The sequence below is a fragment of the Piliocolobus tephrosceles genome, chromosome 14 (assembly GCF_002776525.5).
Source record: "Piliocolobus tephrosceles isolate RC106 chromosome 14, ASM277652v3, whole genome shotgun sequence".
NCBI classification, from domain to species: domain Eukaryota; kingdom Metazoa; phylum Chordata; class Mammalia; order Primates; family Cercopithecidae; genus Piliocolobus; species Piliocolobus tephrosceles.
The window spans coordinates 24,468,250-24,485,087 of NC_045447.1; the positions used below are offsets into that span (position 1 = coordinate 24,468,250).

General features: G+C 45.5%; 1 protein-coding gene across 1 annotated transcript; it reads right to left on the bottom strand.

Moving 5' to 3' along the window:
- Positions 1–5,362: 5,362 nt before the first annotated feature.
- Positions 5,363–16,128, bottom strand: ATP6V1G1 (ATPase H+ transporting V1 subunit G1). The gene is made up of 3 exons (XM_023223686.2): positions 15,896–16,128; positions 11,010–11,110; positions 5,363–6,181 (listed from the first exon to the last, which is right to left on the bottom strand). The coding sequence occupies exons 1-3, from the start codon at positions 15,975–15,977 to the stop codon at positions 6,008–6,010; spliced, it is 357 nt and encodes a 118-aa protein (XP_023079454.1). The 5' UTR covers positions 15,978–16,128; the 3' UTR covers positions 5,363–6,007.
- Positions 16,129–16,838: the final 710 nt, after the last annotated feature.

A 16,838-nucleotide genomic window follows, 5' to 3' on the forward strand; every position in this document is an offset into this window, starting at 1 on the left:
ATGAGATGGTAGAGACACAAACCGGAAGTAATCCAAATCACTGAGTGGCCACATGGAGAACAGTTGCCCTGACGTCACCCAACTTGTATCAGACTTTGCAAGAAATAAACCTCTGTTACATTAAGCCACAGAGATTTCAGAGCCTGTCCTGTCCTGACCAATGCAGCTATTATTAAACTTGTAATCAAGAATGATTAGTCTGAGAAAAGGACAGCAAGTTTTAGAAAATTAGGAAACATTTGCTGAGTACCTAGAATGTTCCAGACACCTTGTATAGTGCCTTATCTTCTCTAATGTGGGGGTGGTTTTTGGCACCCAGGGGACATTTGACAATATCTGGAGACATTTTTTGTTGTTACAACTGAAGGGGTTCTGCTGGCATCTAGTGGGTAGAGGCCAGGGACACCGCTACAAGCCCTTATAATGTATTAAGTGTACAAAAAGAAACCCTCCCGGCCAGGCATGGTGCTTCATGCCTGTAATCCTTGCACTCCGGAGTCTGAGGTAGGCAGATGTCTTGAGCCCAGGAGGTCGAAGCTGCAGTGAGCCCTGATCGTCGTGCCACTGCACTCCAGCCTGGGCGAAAGAGCATCTCAAAAAAATAAAACCTCTCTGCTGTTGGTTTCTGTGACTAGCAACATTGAGTTGCTTGGCTCAGTATTAATAGTCAAGTAGTTATATAAATAAGCACAACTCTATTAATCCAGAATAAAAATATTGGTGGCATCCCATTTAAAAATTGAGTCTAAGCCCTTGAACATGAGTGTTGCTTCATGTTTCTCCAGTTTGGTAGATCTGTATTTGCAGTTGGCAGAGATTAGGAGTTGCTACACTTAGCAATAAGGAGGGTAAAGCCTTAACAAAACTGGATACAGTTTGGGACATGTTAAGATGGAGATGTTTACCAGACATCCAAGTCAAAATATCAAATAAGCAATTTAATGACTACAGCTCAGGAGAAATGGGTTCGAAATACAAATTTGGGTCTTCAGTATAGGTAATAAAGCCAGGAAATGAATGTAGTCTCACCAATAGAACATTAGAGAAGTCCAAGAACAAAACCTTGGTGATATGGTTTGGCTGTGTCCCCACCCAAGTCTCAACTTTCCCACGTGTTGTGGGAGGGAACAAGGGGGAGGTAATTGAATCATGGGGGGCCAGTCTTTCCTGTGCTGTTCTCATGATAGTGATTAAGTCTCACGAGATCTGATAGGGTTTTTAGGCTGCTTTTGCTTCTTCCTCATTTTCTCTTGCCTCCACCATGTAAGAAGTGCCTTTCACCTCCCACCATGATTCTGAGGCCTCCTCAGCCATGTGGATCTATCAGTCCAATTAAACCTGTTTTTCTTCCCAGTCTCAAGTATGCCTTTATCAGCAGCATGAAAACAGACTAATACAATATATTGGTACCAGGAGTGGGGTGCTGCTAAAAAGATACCCAAAAATGTGGAAGCAACTTTGGAACTGGGTAACAGGTAGAGGCTGGAACGGTTTGGAGGCTCAGAAGAAGACAGGAACATGTGGGGAAGTTTGGAATTTCCTAGAGACTTGTTGAATGACTTTGCCCAAAATGCTGATAGCAATATGAACAATAAGATCCAGGCTGAGGTGGTCTCAGATGGAGATGAGGAACTTGACTGGAGCAAAGGTGACTCTTGCTATGTTTTAGCAAAGAGACTGGCAGCATTTTACCCCTGCCCTAGCAACTTATGGAATTTTGAACTTAAGTGAAATGATATAGGGTATTTGGTAGAAATTTCTATAAGCAGCAAAACATTCAAGAGGTGACTTGTGTGCTGTTAAAAGCATTCAGTTTTATAAGGGAAGCAGAGCATAAAAGTTTGGAAAATTTGCAGCCTATTTGACAGAAAACTAAAACCCATTTTCTGGGGAGAAATTCAAGCTGGCTGCAGAAATAATTTGTGTAAGTAGCAAGAAGCCTAATGTTAATCCCCAAGACCATTGGGAAAATGTCTCCAGGCCATGTCAGAGACCTTCACAGTAGCCCCTCCCATCACAGGCCTGGAGGCTCAGGAAGAAAAAGTGGTTTCATGAGCCGGGCCCAGGGTCCTTGTGCTGTGTACAGCCTAGGGACATGGCACCATGTCCCAGCCCCTCCAGCCATGGCTGGCTGAAAGGGGCCAATGTACAGTTCGGTCTGTGGCTTCAGAGGGTGGAAGCCCCAAACCTTGGCAGCTTCCACATGGTGTTGAACGTGCAGGTGCACAGAAGTCAAGAATTAAGGTTTGGGAACCTCCGCCTAGATTTCAGAAGATGTATGGAAATGCCTAGATGCCCAGGCAAAAGTTTGCTGCAGGGGTGGGGCCCTCATGGAGAACCTCTGCTAGGGCAGTGTGGAAGGGAAATGTGGGGTCAGAGCCCCACACAGAGTCCCTACTGGGGCACTGTCTATTGGAGCTTTGGGAAGAGGGCCACCGTTATCCAGACTCCAGAATGGGATCCACTGATAGCTTGCATTGTGCACCTGGAAAAGCCACAGACACTCAACACCAGCCCATGAAAGCAGCCAGGAAGGAGGCTGTACCCTGCAAAGCCACAAGGGCAGAGCTGCCCAGGATCACTGCAGGCTGTACCCTGCAAAGCCACAGGGGTGGAACCCACCTCTTACATCAGTGTGACCTGGATGCGAGACCTGAATGAAGTCAAAGATCATTTTGGAGCTTTACAATTTGACTGCCCTGCTGATTTTCAGACTTGCATGGGCCCTGTAACCCCTTTGTTTTGGCCAATTTCTCGACCATTTGGAATGGGTGTGTTTACCCAATATTTGTACCCCCACTGTATCTAAGAAGTAACTAGCTTGCTTTTGATTTTACAGGTTCATAGGCGAAGGGACATACCTTGTCTCAGATGACACTTTGTACTGTGGACTTTTTGGTTAATGCTGAAGTAAGTCTTTGGTGGACTGTTGGGAAGGTATGATTGGTTTTGAAATGTGAGGACGTAAGATTTGGAGGGGTCAGAGGCAGAATGATATGCTTTGGCTGCATCCCCACCCAAATCTCAACTTGAATTGTATCTCCCAGATTTCCCACATGTTGTGGGAGGGACCTGGGGGAGGTAATTGAATCATGGGGGCTGGTCTTTCCATGCTGTTCTAGTGGTATTAAGTCTCACAAGATCTGATGGATTTATCAGGAGTTTCCTCATTTTCTCTTGCCCTCACCATGTAAGAAATGTCTTGCCTCCCCCAATGATTTTGAGGCCTCCCTAGCCATGTGGAACTTTAAGTCCAATTAAACCTTTTTCTTCTCCATCTCGGGTATCTCTTCATCAGCAGCGTGAAGAGACTAATAAAAGCAGAAGGAGGCCAAGCATGGTGGCTTGCACCTGTAATCCCAGCACTTTGGGAGGCCAAGGAGGGCAGATCATAAGGTCAAGAGATCGAGACCATCCTGGCCAACATGGTGAAACCCCATCTCTACTAAAAATACAAAAAAATACCTGGCTGTGGTGGCACATACCTGTAGTCCCAGCTACTAGGGAGGCTGAGGCAGGAGAATCACTTGAACCTGGGAGGTTGCAGTGAGTTGAGATCATGCCACTACGCCACACCCTGGGTAACAAAACAAGACTCCATCGCCAAAAAAAAAAAAAAAAGCTGGAGGAAGAATGAGGGAGAGAATGAATGAGAAGCAATGAAGCACAATACTGCACGATGGAAGCTAAGTGGGCTGGGTGCAGTGGCTCACACCTGTAATCCCAGCACTTTGGGAAGCCAAGGCAGGAGGATCGCTTGAGCCCAGAAGTTTGAGACCAGCCCAGGGTACATGGAGAAACCCTGTCTCCACTAAAAACAGAAAAATTGGCCAGGCACAGTGCCTCACGCCTGTAACCCCAGCACTTTGGTAGGCTGAGGTGGGCGCATCATGAGGTCAGATCAAGACCATTCTGGCTAACACAGTGAAACCCTGTCTCTACTAAAAAAAAATACAAAAAATTAGCCGGCCGTGGTGGTGGGTGCCTGTAATCCCAGCTACTCAGGAGGCTGAGGCAGGAGAATAGCGTGAACCTTGGAGGCGGAGCTTGCAGTGAGCCAAGATCGCGCTACTGCACTCCAGCCTGGGTGACAGAGCGAAACTCCGTCTTAAAAAAAAAAAAAGGAAAAATTAGCTGGGTGTGGTAGTGTGTGCCTATAGTCCTAGGTACTCAGGAGGCTGAGGTGGGTAGACTGAGTGGAGGACACGAAGTTGCAGTGACCTGAGACCACACCAGACCACTGCACTCCAGCCTGGGTCACAGAGCGAGACCATCTCAAAAAAAGGAAAGTGGTTAAATGAAGGAATGGTCAACCCTGTCAGAGTATGGAAGGTCAAGGAGGAAGACGACGAGCTTTCTCAACCTGGACAGCATTGCTGATCCTGACACACAGCTTCAGTGGGATAGCAAGACTTGAGGGTTTTAACAGTGAAGAAAAACAAAAAAAAAAACAAAAAAAAAAACCTCATCCAGTCATCCAGTCACTCTTTTGAGGAATTCTATAAAAAGGAACAGAGAAATAACAGTAACTAGAGACAGTAGTGGTCTGAAAAACAAAATCCTGAGTCATATTAAATATGAGGGTTTTTAAGGTCATCTACTTATCTTGTATCAGAACAAGGAAATCCCATAATGTTCTTTCAACTCTTTTCACCTACAAGAAATTACTTTTGCATCCAAAGACTTTCGGCTAAGAGGGCCACAGGACATTTAACTTGTAAGGGCTAGGCTGGGTGCAGTGGCTCATACCTGTATTCCCAGCACTTTAGGAGGCTGAGACGGGTGGATCACGAGGTCAGGAGATTGAGACCATCCTGGCTAACACGGTGAACCCCTGTCTACTAAAAATACAAAAAATTACCCTGGTGAGGTGGTAGCCGCCTGTAGTCCCAGCTACTTGGGAGGCTGAGGCAGGAGAATGGCATGAACCCTGGAGGCGGAGCTTGCAGTGAGCCGAGACTGCTCCACTGCACTCCAGCCTGGGCAAGAGCGAGACTCCGTCTCAAAAAAAAAAAAAAACTTGTAAGGCTAGTGTGAAGGTACTGCAAGTATAATGCACGTCATCTAGCCCACCAGAAAGGAAATATGCTTAATAACTTGCCCCAGGCCAAGGCTCTCTAGAGAAAAGAAACTACACTGTTGCTTGCTGTTTTCCAAAACATTTGTTGGGTGAAATCACATGATGCATGTATCACAAACATTTTCGAATTATGTATATAAATGGGTATGTGATATGTGTGCTGTTTGTGCGCTAATGTCCTAAGTGAAATTCTGCAGACCATCTGGGTCAAAGTGCATTATGCATTATCAAAAATGATAAACCATTGGTCATCATGGAGACAAGGAAAAAAATGAATGGGAGAAAAATGCATGACAGAGTCTTTACTTTTAAATGATTACTGATACACCAAGTAATAACATGTAACAAGTTCTTGAATTCTATCATCTAGTAATTTTGATTAAGAGAAACTAAAAGCAGCCCAAATAATTCCACTAGTATTCACTGTTCTAACCACTAGCAAGAATGGACTACATTAAGGCAGGCTGCTGCTTCACACAGGTTACAAAGAACTATTTACTACTTTTTCATAGATAAAGCCCCTGACCTTCAAGAAAGTGTTAGGGAAAAAAAAAAATTTAATCCCTTCCTTTCTTCAAAGAATAGTTATGTGGTGTTTTTTTTTAAAACTAGATCTAAGAAAGAAAAAGTCAACAGTGATATACATGTTGCTTGAGCCAAAAGGCATATATACCTTGCCAAAAAGACAACATATACCCATTAAATTCCTAAGAAATATGAGGTAAAAAGATGAAATCTTTAGATAATTTGTAAGTCTGTACAAAAAGCTAGATTTGCTACTGCCCAAAAAGTGGAAGGACCTACTATATAATATATGGAAATAATTTAATGCCATTTCATAAGAATATAACTAGAGCTGTGCTAAAGCTTCATATTCATGAGGGCATCTAAAATGCCACTCCACAGAACAGGTGCTTCTCTCTCCTTCTATCCATTTATGCGGTAGTTTTCATGGATTTCTGGCCGAATGTCACAGACAAAAGCCAAGAGGTTATCCAAGACTTCATCCCTGTTCTGCCGGAAGTAGGTCTGGAGGATGGTCATCTTCTCCTGGGTCTCCTTCTCCACTTCAGTGCTGCAACTCCCATGGGATCCCAGTGCCTGGAGATGGGGAGCGATGTAACAGAGGGATTATCAGAACAATGCTCTGGTTGGTCAGGTACCTCTCGTAAGCTACTTGCTGACTTTTGGAGAAACCCAGGCTCACCAATCAGTATACTCAGAATGTGACCTTGTGGCTGAAGCACATGTGAGGTATTCCCCGAGTCAACGGGAGCCACATCTACCAAAAGTAAACTGCACAGCATTTCCACTGCTAGGAAATTATTCCAAAGACATGTATTCACATCTCTCCTCTAAGAGTCGGCTATATAGCCTTAACCAAAGACAGGAACCAACCTAAAAACTCAGTTTGCTTCTATACAAGAGAACTATTCAGGAATTGCAATGAACTGTAAAATATAAGCAAGATATACAACAGTATCAATGTGGTATGTTTTTGTATCTGTGGTTTTAAATGTGGGGAGATACATGGTTTTTAAAAATTCCTAAATAATAATAAACACAAGCCAGACATGGTGGTGCATGCCTGTAGTCTCAGCTATTCAAGACACTGAAGCAGGAGGATGGTGAGTTGGAGCCCTACCTGAGCAAAACTGCAAGAAGACCCCATCTCCAAACAAAACAAGTAAGAATAATAAACACAAGGAAGATACAATTTAGGAGTAATATACAAGGAGTTTCACCATTATTGGTTAGTGTTTTAGTTCTTAAGTTCAACAGTGGATTCAACAGTGTGTCACATCTGTTCTTGCAAATATAAATATTCTGTAAGAATTTAAAAAAGAAATCTGTTAACAGTGACTGGCTCTGAGGAGTACTGCAGATCTGAAAGAGAGGAAAACTAATTTCTCATTGCTGCCCCCACCACCACCACCCCCTTTTATTTATTATTATTTTTTTTTTGAGACAGAGTCTCGGTCTGTTGCCCACGCTGGAGTGCAGTGGCGCAATCTTGGCTCACTGCAAGCTCTGCCTCCCGGGTTCACGCCATTCTCCTGCCTCAGCCTCCTGAGTAGCTGGGACTACAGGCACCTGCCACCACACGCAGCTAATTTTTTTTTTGTATTTTTAGTAGAGACAGGGTTTCACCATGTTAGCCAGGATGGTCTCGATCTCCTGACCTCGTGATCCACCCACCTTGGCCTGCTCCTTTTTATTACCTGAATTTTTATCATAAACATCTTATCTCTTTAGTTTCTCTTAGCAATTTCACACACGTGAATTTTCTTTTACCTTCTATGGTCTTCACAATACAGCCAGCTTTTTGTTAACTGCTGTGCCTTCTTTACTAGAACTTAACCTATAAGGTTTTGGAAGATGTAACTTTTGTGTCAGACCCTTTTTACTCACCTAATCTGTTCTTGCCACACTATACATATACATATGCTAATAACAACATCCCTTCATATTTGTATAACATTAATTTGCAAAAGATTCTCTCACATTACCTATTCCTCACGACGACCTATAAGGAGGCTATCACTCCATTTTTTTTTTCCCCAAAAAGATGGGATTTCACTATGTTGCCCAGGATGGCCTCAGACTCCAAGCTCAAGAGATCCTCCTGCAGAGCTGGGACCACAGGTGTGCACCACTGTGCCTGACTTTATCACTCCATTTTCTCCTTTTTTTTTTTGAGACGGAGTCTCGCTCTGTCGCCCTGGCTGGAGTGCAGTGGCCGGGTCTCAGCTCAATGCAAGCTCCGCCTCCCGGGTTTCCGCCATTCTCCTGCCTCAGCCTCCCGAGTGGCTGGGATTACAGGCGCCCACCACCTCGCCCGGCTAGTTGTCTTTTTTTTAGTAGAGACGGGGTTTCACCGTGTTAGCCAGGATGGTCTCGATCTCCTGACCTCGTGATCCGCCCATCTCGGCCTCCCAAAGTGCTGGGATTACAAGCTTGAGCCACGGCGCCCGGCCGATTTTCTCCTTTTAAGAGATGGAGTCTCACTCTGTTGCCTAGGCTGGAGTGCAGTGGCATGATCTCGGCTCACTGCAATCTCTACCTCCTGGGCTCAAGCCATCCTCCAACCTGAGCCTCCCGAGTAGCTGGAACTACAGGTACGCACCACCATGCCTGACTGATTTTTGTATTTTTTGTAGAGGCAGGGTTTCACCATGTTGCCCACACAGGTCTTGAACTCCTGGGCTCAAACGATCCACCCACCCTGGCCTCCCAAAGTGCTAGGATTACAGGCAGGAGCCACTGTGCCCTTAGGGCTCTTCATACTATACCGTAACTGTTCATATTACAGGAATCTCCCGGGGCATTTCATAACAGCTCAGTTGCTAACTCATACTTTTATGTTCAGAACCCCATTACCTGTTTCTTGAATATAAGCCATATGCCAGGCTCTGCTAAGTTGTCTCCAAAACTAAAGAGGTGACAAATGGAACACTGCTAGAAAGATTCAGAGCTTGGCTGAGCTTGGTAGCTCACACCTCTAATCCCAGCGCTTTGGGAGGCTGAGGCAGGTGGATCGCCTGAAGTCAGGAGTTTGAGACCAGCCTGCCAACATGGCGAAACCCTGTCTCTACTAAAAAGACAAAAAAAAAAAAATTGCCAGGTGTGGTGGTGGGCGCCTGTAATCCTACTCGGGAGGCTGAGGCAGGAGAATCACTTGAACTTCGGAGGTGGGGGGTGCAGTGAGCCAAGATCACACCACTGCACTCCAGCCTGGGCAACAAGAGTGAAACTCTTGTCTCAAAAAAAAAAAAGAAAGAAAAAAAGGAATCAGAGCTTGTGCTTTACAGTGCAATACCAGTACCATCTCTATAATCAACTACAGCAGAGAATGTAAGAATATGAGGGCATATGTCATTGGGACCTCCTAGGCCTGTGCCACAATAAAGAAAAAAGAATGTAAAAATATGAAGACGGGCCAAGTGTGGTGGCTCACGCCTGTAATCCTAGCACTTTGGGAGGCCGAGGCACATGAATCACAAGGTCAGGAGTTCCAAGACCAACCTGGCCAACATAATGAAACCCCATCTCATCTAAAAATACAAAACTTAGCCGGGCATGTTAGTGCACGCCTGTAGTCTCAGCTACTTGGGAGGCTGAGGCAGGAAAATCATTTGAACCTGGGAGGTGGAGGCTGTAGTGAACCGAGATGATGCCACTGCATTCCAGCCTAGGTGACAGAACAAGACTCCATCTTGGGAAAAAAAAAAAGTGCTGGGCGTGGTGGCTCATGCCTGTCATCCCAGCACTTTGGGAGGCCAGGGCAGGCGGATCACCTGAGGTCCGGCGTTCGAGACAAGCCTGACCAACAAGGAGAAACCCCGTCTCTACTAAAAATATAAACTTAGCCGGATGCACATGCCTACAATTTCAGTTACTTGGGAGGCTGAGGCGGGAGAATCATTGGAACCCAGGAGGCAGAGGTTGTAGTGAGCCAAGATCATGCCATTGTACTCCAGCCTGAGCAACAAGAGCAAAACTCCATCTCAAAAAAAAAAAAAGAAGATAAGATGATGGCTGCCCTGACACACAAGGGTATTTCTACATTGTTTTATGAGCAATCTGACAATTTACAGCACCTATCAGCCCCAGTACAAGAATCAAAGAAACACGTTAAGTTTTATTTGTATTTATCTTGTTTTTTTTTGTAGAGACACGGTCTGGTTTATTGCCCAGGTTGGTTTTGAACTTATGGCTTCAAGCAATCCTCCCACCTCAGCCTCCCAAAGTGTTGGGATTACAGGTGTGAGTCACTGTGCCCAGCCAAGTTTTAATGGCACTGTAATTGCCAAGAACATAGATGATCCAGCTTGGGAGGTCGAGATGTGAGGATCACTTGAGGCCAGGAGTTCAAGACCAGTCAAGGCAACACAGCAAGACCCTATCTCTACAAAAACAAAAAAAAATTAGCTGAACATGATGGACCATGCCTATAGTCCTAGCTACTCAGAAGGCTGGGCAGGGGAGGATGGCTTAAGCCTAGGAGCTCCAGGCTACCGTGAGCTATGATCACACCACTGCACTACAGCGTGAATGACAGAGTGTGACTGTCTCTTAAAAAGAAAAAATTAAAAATTGATCAAAATGTTTGCTACTTAATGCAAGGAGAGAGGTATGTGCCTTTAATCACTGGACTTGGGCCTGGAAGTGTGTATGCTGGAACTACTAGAGGCCACAATGTAGAACTTGAGAATGATACAAAGCCAAACACAGAGGTGAGAGAAAGTCCTGAGCATATTATTTAAGCTCTTGGGTTTTTAATTATATAGGCCATTACATTCCATTTAGAATCAGTTTTAATTATATTTTGTTACCTGCACCCAAGAGTCCTGATAGTTCCTTTTCTCTGTGAAGCCTTCCTCTGTCCTTTCCCCTTTCCACAATTGTCCCTGCCTCCTCTGTACTCTCTGTTTTTGTACTATTATTGTATGCACCATAGTATAGCCTGTATCACTACTAAATGTCTGCACTATATATACTATACTAAAGTGGGGCTCCACTTGATTTGTTTACAACCGTCACAGCACTTTTCAGTTGCAGCTCTGCATGATTTGCACTGTATTACTGAGTCTCCCTGGCCACCAGACGGTAAGCTACACTCCAGGAGGGAAGGGACCATGTCTCTTCCTGGCCACAGCTGATTCCTAGCATCTAGCACGGTACCTGACCCATGTTAACTGCTTAACAGATAGGTGTTAAATGAGTGAATAAATGAAAATTAGGACTCAATATGAGTGGGAAAACTGATCATCCTAAGAGACAGATGCCTAAGCAGTCAATAAAACACACGACTACCACATTTTCAAAATTCGACCAGGATCTCTGAGCTATGCTGGCTATTTTGAAAGCCTTGGTGGGACAGGGGATTAGGAGATGAAAGCAGTAACAAAAACAAATGGGACCCCACCGCAGCTTCCTTGGCCTTGAATTCTTTCTCCCTCTGCAGGCGGTACTGTTCAATTTCAGCCTGAGCTTCTTCTTTGGCCTGCTTCAGCCTCCGGTTCTTTCCTGTTTTCAAAGGAGAGAGCTATATCAGGAAGTGGTTAAAAGTAGAACAGCAAGCAGAGACTCAGATGGTATATTATAACAATAAACCAAGAATAAATTATGACACAGTCTGAAGAGATGTGCATGGGAAAGAGGGAATGCAGAGCTAACAAACAGTACAGGTTCCTCCCTCCTATAGGCTGTACTTAACTAGCAAGTGACAAGACAAAAATGAATACCTTCTATAACTACAGCCCATTAAAAACATTGTAGAATGTGTCAGAATATTCTCTCAATCTCAACTATTAAGAACGAACATAGAATGAGTAACATTAACCACCTAGGGAACTCTTCTCCAGAAGTAAACACATAAGTATGCTGCTGATTAAAGCTGCAACCCTACTTAGATGCTTAGCAAGAAGCCTAATAAGCTCCCAAGGACACCAACCTATAATGTAACTAATGAACCAGATGATGTAACATTGGAAACTAAAAGCAGTGCCTGTCACAAGGAAGTAATGATAGTGGTGACTTGCGAAGGAATGCTGAATGAGGAACACTGTACAGTCAGACTGCACAAGCAGCTGAGAGAAGGGGACACGCAGGTATTTTGGTTTCTAGAAGTGAGTGGCTTAACATACAGCTGGAAAAAATCTCTAGGTTTGGTCAAAGCCTACATGAAAACAGACCACAAGGACAGCCAACATATACCCTCTGCTTTGAGTCTCCACTCACCCCAAAAAAAAAAAGGGGGGGTTCTAGACCATCAACCTATTTATTTAATTCAGAGCAAAAGACATCCTGCATCTAAAATTAAGCTTTGTTATATATCATTGTATATCAACTGTCTAGAGCCTGTGTGGATAAATGAAAATAACTTAATCTTCCACCTCCTGATTAAGAACTTTGGACCTGTAATGAAGTGACCCATGACATCAACATTCCCTGACGCTAGTCTGAATTAACAGGTCTCTCTCTAAGCACTCCAAGTACTATTTCTGCAAGTCCACGTTCACTCCAGTATAATTTCTGGCCTATTACTGTCTGCTTCGGCCACCTGTACCCCAATCCTTCACATGTATCCTCCCATCAGCTATAATGGGCTATATTTCAAAGCTACAGATATTTTTGAAACCAACAATCTACAAAAAACACTCATGGCCCAAACATTATGCAGTAGCTCCACAAGACAGCACTCCCAACTCCCATGGCTCCCTGCATTTATAACTCAAGATACCATTTACTGCCTTTGGCAAACATCTTCAACATTCAATTTTGATAGGGGCCTCTAAAAATCAAAAATATTTAAACAGAAAATCGTATTTCTCTTAAGTCTTGTTTTTCTTGGGCCTTACATATGGGAGCCAGTGCTTTTGTTTCACTCCAGCGAAATATGCCATTAATACAAATTTTTTTAAAATTTGAAGGTCCAGGCCAGGCGTGTTGGCTCACGCCGTAATCCCAGCACTTCAGGAGGCCAAGATGGGCGGATCACAAGGTCAGGAGTTCGAGACCAGTCTGGCCAATATGGTGAAACCCGTCTCTACTAAAAACACAAAAACTAGCTGGGTGTGGTGTCGAGCGCCTGTAGTCCCAGCTACTCGGGAGCCTGAGGCAGAAGAATGACTTGAACCCAGGAGGCAGAGGTTGCAGTCAGCTGACACCACTGCCCTCCAGCCTGGGGGCAACAGAGCGAGACTCCGTCTCAAAAAAATAAAAATAAATAAATAAATAAATTTAAGGTCCAACGCAATGATTTCATTAAAAAATTGGATGGGACCATTTTACATACTGCCTCGTCCCAATCTTAACTGGGCAAGTCAACCATAATTATAAATCAAGAAAGGCAATTTTTCAAACTGCAGTTCTTCCAAATACCTCTGTTCCTAACTATTATCAATTCTGAGACAGGACAGGCGCAGCGACTCATATCTGTAATCCCAGCACTTTGGGAGGCTGGGAGTTTGAGATGAACCCGGCCAACATGATAAAACCCTGTCTCTACTAAAATACAAAAATTTATGCCGGGCGCAGTGGCTCACACCTGTAATCCCAGCACTCTGGGAGGCCGAGGCGGGCGGATCACAAGGTCAGGAGATTGAGACCATCCTGGCTAACGCGGTGAAACCCCGTCTCTATAAAAATACAAAAAATTAGCCGGGCGTGGTGATGGGTGCCTGTAGTTCCAGCTACTCGGGAGGCTGAGGCAGGAGAATGGCGTGAACCCGGAGGCGGAGCTTGCAGTGAGCCGAGATCATGCCACTGCACTCCAGCCTGGGCAACAGAGCAAGACTCCGTCTCAAAAAAAAAAAAAAAAATTTATTTTGTATTTATTTATGTAATGATTAATTTACATGTTTTTGTATTTTAGTAGAAATAGGCATGGTGGCAGGCACCTGTAATCCCAGCTACTTGGGAGCCTGAGGCACAAAATCTCTTGATCTCGGGAGGTGGAGGTTGGAGTGAGCCAAGATGGTGCCATTGCACTCCAGCCTGAGTGACAGAATGAGATTGTCTTCAAAAAAAAAAAAAAATTTTGAGACGTATGTTAACCGTAAACTAATACTTTTTTTGGGGGGGGAGGGGGGACAAGGCGTCTCCCTCTGTTCCCCAGGGTGAAGTACAGTGGCACGATCTCAGCTCACTGCAACCTCTGCCTCCTGGGTTCAAGCGTTTCTCCTGTCTCAGCCTCCCAAGTAGCTGGGACTACACGCGCACACCACCATGCCCAGCTAATTTTTGTATTTTTAGTAGACACAGAGTTTCTCCATATTGCCCAGGCTGGTCACAAACTCTTGACCTCAGGTGATACACCTGCATCGGTCTCCCAAAGTGCTGGGATTACAGGTGTGAGCCACCACGCCCAAACTAATACTTTTTAAAACAAATTCACAGCTACCTGAGATATACAAAACCCTGCACCAGGCTTGACAGGATAAAGGTATAAAACATAAATCCTACCTGGCCAGGGTACTCAGAATTATTCTTACAATATTCCAAGCATTTTTTTCTGTACTTCCCCAATCTATTCTCCTATCCCTCCCGACAGATACAACTTCTGTTACTGATGAGCCATCAGAACACAAACTCTGAGAAGTCATTCTGGAAATACTCTATCGAGAGCATGACTGGAAATATTCTGGGAAGAACAAAGAACTTTCCAGTCACCGGAGCAAGAACAAAAGGCTTCCTCCCATTCCCAACACCCTCAAAGAAAGCTTTCCAAGTACCACACAACCCCTAATTGCACAAGTAGAAGAGACATGCTTGCAATCTAGTTGGATGTCAGACAGAATAACTCCTATACTAGGAGAAACACCAAGGAATTACTAAGATCAGTATCTTAGCCTTGCATGGAAAAAGAGGCGAGTCCCAACTATGTTGCTTCCCAGGGTATGGACAAATCATTTCTGAGCCTCATTTTTACCATCTGTAAAATAGGGAAAGAAGCATCTTTCTCACCAGATGGGAAACTGGATACATAAAGTTAAATGAGACATAGTTTCTGTTCTCCAGAAGCTTAGTCGAGTGACTGAGCCATATAAACAAACAGGTTATCGCACGGCAGTGGCAGAAATCAGCACTTGGGAGGGACTCCAAGCCTAATCCGGGTGAGAAGCATGAGTCAGGAAAGGCTTCCCCAAAGAAGTGCTTCCTAAATTTTCAGGTCTGATGGAAGACTAAGGGTCAGAGAACAAAGGAGAGGAGAATTGGAAAAGGCTTCTCCCATCAGAGGAAACAGCGTGTGCAAAGACCTGCAGATGAAAGAAATCATGGTGCTTCTAAGGGACCACAATGATTCAGTATGGCTGGAGGAAAGGACCAAGCCTGACCCACAGGAGCCTCCCCAACTTCATTAAGGAATTTGAGCTTTGTTCTGCAGGCACTAAACGTCTGACTGCAAAGGCGGTAGGAAAATCATATCTGCATTTATTTATTTATTTTGTTCCTTGCCAGCAGGAAGTCGTATCTTTGCATTTTAGAAGGACGACTGACTGCAGACAGAATGGATTGACTGGAGGGGACTAGAACGGGTTCCTCCACTCCCCAGTCTGGATTAAACTCACCTGTTTAAATTCTCTAGCAACCTTACATTTCTCCACTCCAGCCCTCATCTCTCCTGCAATTAATTAAGCGATCCAATACCTGCTTCCTTCACTGCGACACTGAATGCCACGTTAGGGGAGACAACCGATGCACTGGGCACTGCGCTTGCCGCATATTACACAGAAACACAGACACCTCCCCCCACCCCACACACACACACACACACACACCAATCAACGATTTAGACAGTTACAGTACCTTTAGAGAAACTGGTGTCCTGGACTAAGACGCTGGTAGTAGACATGGGGGAAAAAGTGAAAGACACTCAAGCCTTGGCGACTGACTAAAGGTGGCAAACGAGGGAGGGAGAAGAGGCAAGTAGGACTCCAGGTTTCTAGACCAAGCCACCGTGTGGATGCTGGCTCCATTCACCGAAAGTGACCACCCCAGGGCAGTTAAATGGGAGAGGGGAAGAACAAAGAGCTCCGTTTGGAGAGCCCACTTCACAAGCCACCAGGCCCCAAGGACGGTAACCCATTACTGTTTCCACGCCCAATTTACCATCTCATATCGTGGCTTCCAGGCGATTCGCAAGCCTTCCAGAGCCTTAGCTCCTCAGAGCTTCGAAACACACAACCTTCCGCGACTATACCCAAGGCCGCACCCCGCAGTTTTTCGGGCCTAATCTACCCACCACCTGCGGCCCAGCGGTCTTCCTTCGACTCGCGCCACGCTGGGCAGCCCCACCCTGAAACTCACTTTTTCGGGCCTCGGACACCTTCTCGGCTGCCCGCTTCTCGGCCTGCAGCAGCTGCTGAATCCCCTGCGACTGACTAGCCATGGCGGCAGCGATTCTGAGACCAAGGCAAGCCGCCTAAAGCACCTCGAAGGCCCCTTGGGTCAGCTGACACAGCCGCCCACCAACTGCGCCTGCTCCTCGCGCCTGCTCCTCGCGCCTGCGCTTCGCCCCGCCCCCGTTGTCACGTGACCGCGCAGCGTAGCATCAGCTGACCGCTCTTGGACTTCTGTGATTAGCAAGAGATAGGGCGGGGCGGAGGAGACAGGGGCGGAGCGCTTCGACTGCGCCTGCGCAGGGTCTCCACCCTCCTCCCCTCTCGCCTCTCCCGTCTCGGGCGTCTTTTGATGGCTGCGGGGTCAGTGGTTCACTCAAGTGTAGCCGCCTTGCCACGTCGTTATTGCTGTAGTCCCTCAGTTTGCAGTATGCTCACATTAACGTTAAGAGAGAAGGGGCCAAGTCAAATCACTTTCCTCCTACTCTCCACACTGCTCACTCCCTCCCTTTCTGGGACTTTCTTTGGCGCTCAAAATTTTATCGGGGGGTAGTTTAGAAAGATTCTTGCCAGTTCCGGGGATAGAGTCTTGGGTTGCCAATTAGGAGACTTGGGATCAAGTCTGCCGCTTACCTGTGTGATTTTGGACAGGTCGCTATCCTTTTCTGAACCCGAGTTCAGGAATGGACTGGACTGTTTGCCATAAATATTTGATGAAAGCGTGCTGTGATCCTAGACCACTGTTGATATCGAGGACATAGCAGAGAGCAGGTCCCGGTGGAGCTCACAGTTTATGGACACAGACAGGTAAATTAAAATAAATAGACAATTACAAACTGTGATAAAGTCATGAAGGAAAAATGCAGGGTGCCGAAGGAAGGAAACTTTAGTAACCGGGGAGAGATGTGGCG

What these genes read in the sequence shown, in the direction of transcription:
- ATP6V1G1 (XM_023223686.2), bottom strand. Translation starts at nt 15,977, where the DNA reads ATGGCTAGTCAGTCGCAGGGGATTCAGCAGCTGCTGCAGGCCGAGAAG. An exon ending in GGTGTCCGAGGCCCGAAAAA is followed by an intron (nt 11,111 to 15,895) that starts GTGAGTTTCAGG and finishes CTTTGAAAACAG; the next exon opens with GAAAGAACCGGAGGCTGAAG. An exon ending in TCAAGGCCAAGGAAGCTGCG is followed by an intron (nt 6,182 to 11,009) that starts GTGGGGTCCCAT and finishes CCCCATCTCCAG; the next exon opens with GCACTGGGATCCCATGGGAG.